Here is a 7,903-nt window from a genome sequence, read left to right on the forward strand (position 1 = left end):
TGGGCACCACGAGCCCCGTGCAGCCAAGCTGCTGTCAGTGGTGATTTCTCAGGGATAGCAGGAGGACAGCAGAGCACCGTGTACCCACCCAAGTGCAGGGTCTCAGGGGAAGCACAACTCTGGCTTACCCCGCTCTCAAAATAAGGTCCAGGCCCAAACATCTCCCAGCTTCTCCAAGACGATGGTTTCAACCTGACAGCTCCTAATAAACCAAACTCTAAGAAGCAGCCCCTGGAGAGCCCCTGCAAGCTAATTAATGCTCTAATGAAGAGCCTGACTGCCTTGTTTGCTCGTTGGCTCACAGGTCAATCAATCTGCCATAGCCCAGCTTGCAAAAAATCAGCAAGGAGCCCAGCACCTCGGTGTCTGCCTGGTTATCACCCCCCACCACCCCTCCCCATCCCTCCTCCACGTTCATTACTGTCAAAAACCCAGCAGCAAGAGGGCAGATTTATAGAGACAATTGCAGCTTCTCCCTGTGCACCTGCTCCAGGATTAGTCCTGAAGGAACTGGCTGAGGGATGATGTAAGGATGGAGGAGTAGGAAGAGGACAGTAATGGTGAGGTGGGTGCCCTGCAGGTTGGGTTGAAGAGGTCTGTGCCCGAGTATGAAAGTGGTGAGGGGGTTGCTACAACCTCCTGCTTGTGTGAAAGCCCTGCTTTTCTTTATCCTGCTGTTACCAGAGACTCCCTAGTGCTTAGACCCCAGGCGCTCTTCAAAGCTCTGCCAAATCACCCCCTCACTTGTGCTGCAGGGGAAAGGTAGTGCAGTAATGTGTATGAGGGCAATAGCAATTCAATACACCAGCACAAACCCTGCTCCTTGCCAAAAGAATCCTACCCAGACATCCCAGCCTGCCCAGATTGCAGCACAGTGCCCATCATGTCTTCTGCCCTCACCTGAGTCCTACAGACCACACAGATGCCCATCACCCTCAGACAGCACCTCCTGTCTCAGCCGCTCCATCCCTGGAAAGAAGCAAAATCCAAGGAAGAGCCAGAACAGAGCCTGCCACAGGTGATCTAGCCTGTCTGGTCTACAGCCCTGCCTGACAGACCCTACACCAGCCTGGATTTCTGCCCCAACCTACAGAAGTTAAAACCCAGCACTCACCCCACAGCAGTGAGGTCCCTCTCCCTGCAAGGCACACACGAGCTATCTGGGACTGGGTGCCCCTACCTGTGCACAAACCTTCCTCTACTTTGCAACCCAAGGTGTGCAGGCTTACATGACATCAAGGAGCAGGCCATGAAAGGGAGCTTCAGATCCTTCTACTGCAGCTGGTGAGTTTTCACACACCAGCAAGTGATGAACACCGTGCCCTCATGATACCCAAATTCTCTCTATAAGCTCTCACACCTTTTATAGGACTTTTCCTCACACTGCTAGTCCTTCTAACAGCTTCATGCCCAAGGGGCCAGGAACGTCACATTCAAAGGCCAAATCTGGCTCCAGATGCCATGCAGGACACTTGTGCCATCCCATCTACAGACCTTGTATTCAGAACTGGGTTAATTGCTTGCCTTATTCACTGCTTCCTTCAGGAGCTGTATTTTTCATTTTTCAAAGAGTGCTCATTTCTTCCTGGGAGTAGGACAGGACTGGAGTGTTTCAAGCTTCTGATGTTTCCTCAACATTATCTGTTGGCCATGAGAGTGCCATAGGTGCAGCCACATTAACACATGCAACTAAAAACCAGTGCTGCCACCCCTGCAATTACCACTCAGCAAGGATGACATCTACAAATACTACCCACTGCAAGAGTGCCAAGGAGAGAGGGTCTGAGCACTGAAACAGCAAATGGGTGAAACCAGGAGAAGCTCCAGCACCCTGTCCTTTGAGGATGTGGGATTTCACAGAGCAAAGAGATTAATGAAGCAATCAGGCAGCCACTATTTTACCTTTCTCACCTGAACACGCTTTAAAAGCTGACATACATTGATTGCCACATCTGCACCTGGAACCTGTCAAACAGAAAGGTCACTCTGACAAAGAGGGAGCAGGGGTTTAAAAGGAAAACTAGAATCCCAACATTAACTTACAATCTGGAAACACACAGTGGCTCAATTTACCAAAAGACCTCCATACAAACCTTCTTTACAGTGTCCATTCGTGGACTGGTAGCAGAGATAGTTCACCCCAGACTCACTGGCATATGGGACAAGGCAGGAATTCATAGGTAGTGGCAAGGGAAAGGAGAAAGCCAGGACTAAGACACCTGATAGCAACCTGGAGTTATCTCAGATTAAGGTGACTACAGAGACACAGAACTAGACTGGCAGCACTCTCAGGTATTCAATAGTTCAGAGGTCTTGAATGACCCTTTTTGCAGAAGCCCTGGATATTAGTCTAAAGACCAGCACCTGCTTCATCAGCACAGGTCTGACTAGGGGGGCTCTAGGACATTCATTCAGAGGTGTCCAAGGAAGGTGCCTTCCACATCATCCTGGATCATGTCTGGAGGTTATTCAGCCAAAGATCCAGCAAAGACATGACATGACATGACCCTCTGCAACCTGCAACACCAGAGAGAACCACAGCAGTTGCTGGTACAACTGCCTACATTGCATTCATGGAGAACATCAGCCTCAGCTCTCAGAGGCTGCCTGGGACATGGAAACAGAACAGTGGGAGTGCAACCATGCTGCTGGAGACACTCTTGGGTGCCTTTTTCTCTTCCATCCCTCCTTGTAAACCATAAAACCACAAACATTATGCAAGGCTCATTGGACTGACAGCTAAGATTTGTGTAGCAGTAGTTTGTTGAACAGCAGGGAGACAGGGAAAGGTAAAAACCATGGAGAGCTAGATAACTTCTGTTAAAGCATCACTTGATGGTTGCTGCTCTAGTAAAGACAAACTGACTGTCAGATCACGGTTTATATGTCCTTTAAATGTCCCCCTCACCACCATGAGCTGTGACACCGAGGCTCTCTTCTGGAAGCTGTTAACAAGGATTTCTTTCTCTCTCAGACACATATGCACGCACAGAGATGTGCGATGAAGAAGCGTGTTACTCCAGGGACCATAGGCAGTCAATGCTATTTCCTAGGGGAATAAGCTAAAATGATGAACATCACCAACCTGACCTTGCGAGCAATAAAACTTGTATTACAAGGCAGGATAATCAAGATAAATGGAGGAGATTAACCTGGAGGGAGAGAGGGGAAAAAAGATGACGGAGGGCTCATGAGGTGCCTGGAGCTCACAGCATACCCTGACTTTTTGACAGACATGCTAAGGGTTGGGGAAGGTGGAAAGAGTATGAAAAGGGCCACTGAGGGGGAAAACACAAAGCTCAAGCCAGAAGACAGACCTTAGGAAGGAGTCCCTCTGCACAGGAACATGAAGGGAGGACTACCATGCTTCAAGGACCTGAGCCAAGACTCTTGAAGGTGTTAAAAAGTCTCACTCCAAACATCAACTCCAGCTGTAAGGCCAAGACAGCAGTAAACCATTCAGCTCAGTGATGGCCCAGAGCTGCCCTGACCATGTATCTTTGCACCTTTCATGGACAGTAGAAGGCAAAACCAAAATATTAGTGACAATGCCTACAGAAGGCACCTAACTCTCTCCACTGAATGTATAGAGAGCATAAGCACCTAGTGGGTTACTGTCTCTCCCTGCCTAGCTGTTGTAAACTCCGTGTGGGCACCCATGGCCTTGGTGACTTCCAGCTGGGAAGAGCTCAGTTTCTGGTGGGAATGAAAGTCAGGCTCTTTGATTATGAGCTGCTTTTGAAGATGCCTTCAGCAGAGTGAGAGATGCAGCGAGTTCCTAGACAAGAGCTGCAGCACCTCACCTATGGTGCATGTGCACACGCAGGCTTTGGTGGGAGAATGCCTCTCTTCTTTCAGCCTGTTTGCCCCATCCCTCTTCCTCAGGTTAGTCAGCTCTGATGAATGGAGGTGGCAACCTTAAAGCCACCTCTGTTTCAGAAGAACAGCTCAGAGACCGGACTGAGCTTCAATCATAGAATTACAGAATGGTTTGGGTTGAAAAGGACCTTAAGATCATTCAGTTCCAACCCCCCTGCCATGGGCAAGGACGCCTCCCCCTAGATCATGTCGCCCAAGGCTCTGTGTAGCCTGACCTTGAACGCTGCTTCCCAGAAGGCAACTCCATGAACAGTGAATGAGGAGCAAAGAGAGGACCCAGTTTCCTGTAGGTGGACAAGGGAGCTCCAACATATCCACAACTGAAGAGCTGAGCAGTTCTACCCAAGCCACATACCAGTGTGAGATGTCCATCACAGCCACAAGAGCAGTCCTCACCCCAGGGAGACCACCGCAGCACAAGCACATACCCCCAGCCCCTCTCACACGTTCTTGCCACTCACCTGGCCGCAGGACCCTGATTTCCAGCAGGTTGGAGGTCCTGTCTGCCAGCCGCGTCCAGCTGTTGTTGTAGTTCTTCCTCCAGAGCTCAGCCACACACTGGTACTTGCCGGCTTCCGTGTCGCTCGCCCTGCTGATGCTCAGGCGCACGTTGTTGCTGGACTCGGCCTTCTCGATGGCAGTGCGGGTCCGGAAGCCCATGTACCTGTCCCCCCACTGGACCCCGCCGTCGCGTGTGAAGGTGACCAGGTCATGAAACTCGGTGCTGCCCGCAGGCTGGAAACGCCACGTCACCGACACCGGTACCCACGATGGGTAGTGGGGCTTGATGATGCACTGGAGGTCGAAGGACTCATTGTAGGTCACACCAGGGGTGCGGGAGATAGCTGTGACAGCAAAGCCGGCCTCTGCAGGAAGAGAGAAAAGGGCTCTGAGACACCTGCCTAGCCGGGCCCTGCTGATAGCATGCAAAAGCTACAGCGTGCTCATCCAGTTGTGGGCCTGGAAAAATCAGACACTTGCACTGTATTGGCTTCTCATCTGCAATTGCAAAGTGGGCACAAAAAGCAGTGGCAAAAACACACTTAAGTGCCTGCTGCATAGTGATGACTGCCTGCATGCAGCTTGATTTCCACCCAGAGGAGTGGATCCCCTGAGACCCAGAGGCGAGCACCAGCCTCTGCAGGCTGCCAAAGCCCCGTACAGAAACACAGCAGCGCAGCAGCAAGGGAGCAGCACCAGGCAGGGCAGCTACCCAGCACCAGTCTGACCCCTGGGAGACCCACGATTCACATCCACCTCTTGGGCACAGGATCCTCATCCTGTCCCCCACCCTGTCCCCCACCCCAGGTCTGTAGCTGGTTGCTGTAGGTGATGATGAGTAAAGCAAGAAGCAGCTTTCGCCCATGCTCTGGAGTGGTGGCAGTGGTTACAAAACCCCAGGATGGAGGCAGGAGAACCTGGTTGCTCCTGTTCTTCACACAGCATGGCTTTTGTTCTCTTCCAGATCACAGCTCCAGGATGGCTTTATGCAGTTATCCTCACATCTACCACTCTTCAAGCTGATCAACACATTTTGACTTGTCTACCTCCAGCAGTTTGTTTGTTTAGGGGAGTTTAAAACCAGCATTCTATTAGTAACTTGAAGATAACATATTCCCAGTTGAGTGGCTTACATTTTGGGTCAGAGTACTTTCATTGCTTATTTGTTCTGAGCTGCAGAGAGAAATATTTTCTTCTCTTCCCATAACTTCAGTGTGGCCAGCAGATTTAGAAGGGACCTTGTTTTCTAACAGTGCTCCCTTCCTGGAAGGCTCTGCGGGGTGTCCCACACTGGCTGGCAGCCATTCTTCCTTCCCCTGCAGTGCTGACTGTCCCAGCCACTGCTGCTGGGGGAAACCCCAGTCAGTGCCCAGCAGAAACAGGAACATCTTCTGGATCAGCATGGAGCTTCAGCCTGCCACTGGCTTGACATTACAGCTTGAGAGGTGAGCTAGGAGCTCACTGCAACCACAGAGCTGCTGCCGCAGGCTGCACTGGCCAGGATATGTGATTACTGAGAAAACACGTCACTCTTTGGGATTAAAGCCTCCTGCAACATGTTCAGATAACCCAGGGGAGGCTTACATCCCCATGTAAGCCCTTACCTTCAGACCCTGCAGGAGCCCTCTGGCCCCAGCAAGCGTGTTACTGGGCCCAGCTCAGAGCACAACTGAGCCAGCAATGGCCCTAGAAAGCCAACTTCATTTCACCAAGACCAGCTGACATTGTAATGTTTAATCTCCAGTTGGCCTGGGCAAGGAAGCTTCATGAAGGGACTGGTCTTGACTGCTGTGTGAGAGCCAGGTATGTTTCCCCAGGTCCTTGACTCAACCAACAGGCTCATGGCACTTAGGCTAACATATAAAGGCCTTTCTTCCCTCAGGATTTGGTACAAAAGAAGAAGAGCCATGCATAGAAGTGGGCAGATTTTCTGCAAGACCTCCCTACAAGAACAAAGCAGCCTGCCCCTGCTCCTCCCCACCTGCCTCCTCCTTCCCATGCCAGGGGAAGTCCAGTCTCATCCAGGGACTGAAGTCCCTACTGGGCACTCAAGATCCTTAGCATTCAGGATCATCTGGTCTCTTCCAACAGCACATCTCTCTTCTGGCTACTGAGCTACCCTGTAGACAGATTTATGGGTCTGAACATCATCTGTGCTGGTTCAGCTAAAGAGTTTCTTATCCTGGCAGACTGGCAAACGATTAGACCTTAACTTGAAATGTGAGTGTCACTAAATTTACTGCATTTTTTTTTTTACTAGCAATTTCTATAGCCATAAACCTCTCTTGCTCCTTCTTAGCACCTTCCATTTGAGCTTCTCAGGATACTCCAAAAACATTACGATGAGCAAAAAATACCAGATTCAGCAGCAACAAGACAATATTCAATATTTTTTCCACTAAAGTTTCATGGTCTACTTCAGCTTTGCTAGTTATAAGAAGAGGACCTAGGAATTTCTTAGGACTTGACAATATGTGCAGCGATTTCTCTGTGACAAGGAGCAGAGGAGGATGGGCAAATACCTCTCCATCACATGTTCTGGAACTGCAGGGCAATTCCCAGTATCTTATATTTTAACAAGAGTAAAAGTGATAACGTTTTAAAACCTCAACCTTAATTTCACCACTTCTGCAAAGGGCAGAGTAAAGAGAAGGGCTGATACGTTGACTTACAGCAGGCCAAATGCTGCTGACCTCATGAGGAAGATGCTGTTGAAACAAGATGAGAATCTGCCTTTAGTTCTATACGAACTAACATCCCTACCCGCTTCTGGAAATTCCATAGGACAGATTTCTAGCTGCAGACAGAACAGCCTCTGCAAGAAGGTCAAAAGCGAAGGGCAGGAAAGGAGGAAAAAGCAAGATTTTGATCAGAATAAGATACAATCTCAAGTCTGGTCTCTCACACATCTTGCCAAAGCTTAAGATTAATACTGCAGAGAATAACAAAAAGGAAAAAAAAAACCTCAACCTAAAATTCGTATCTCGACCTTTCAATAGAGCTCCCTGATTGTTTATAGCCCTGCCATTCTGTGATCAGCAGCCTCATAGGAGTAGTCATCCCTTCTTCAGCCTCCTGCAGAGCCCTTTGGGAACCAGTCCTGGACTTAACATAGCAAGGCCTGAGCAGGACCAAAGTAATTCACAATCCATCCAAAATCCCTAACGCCCTACCTGCCTTCTCCTAAACCAATGTAGTTTCACTGTGTTTGCAATGGAGGAGCAGAGCAGAGTACCAGCTGCAATGATTCCAGGTCCTAGTTCAGCTTGGTCATGGACAATGTTGTGGTTCCAGGCCAGGAGCTCAGTGCCTCCTTGCAGAGGCACTGAGGACAATTCCTGGCCCATGTCTTCATCAGACTTCTGATGCTGTCAGAGATGCTCGTCATTTCTGGTGGCTGGACAGATGCCCCAGCTTTTTGCTCTCCTGGTCTGGTGAGCAGAAATAAGGTTTACCCAGGGCATGCAAGGAGGCTTTGATCCCACAAGCTGCCGATGGAGCACCACCACTGCACTGCCCATAG

The 7,903-nt window shown here is 49.9% G+C and overlaps 1 protein-coding gene across 1 annotated transcript in view; it reads right to left on the bottom strand.

The window, feature by feature from the left end:
• IGSF3 (immunoglobulin superfamily, member 3) overlaps window positions 1-7,903 on the bottom strand; it is a gene marked incomplete at its 5' end in the record, with an annotated part of 63,251 nt that overhangs the window by 18,644 nt on the left and 36,704 nt on the right. Inside the window, 1 exon segment of the mRNA XM_010011994.1 lies at window positions 4,341-4,745. Coding sequence (XP_010010296.1) covers window positions 4,341-4,745 — 405 coding nt within the window.

Source organism: Nestor notabilis, unplaced genomic scaffold, assembly GCF_000696875.1.
Source record: "Nestor notabilis isolate BGI_N333 unplaced genomic scaffold, ASM69687v1 scaffold5453, whole genome shotgun sequence".
Classification (NCBI taxonomy): Eukaryota; Metazoa; Chordata; class Aves; order Psittaciformes; family Psittacidae; genus Nestor; species Nestor notabilis.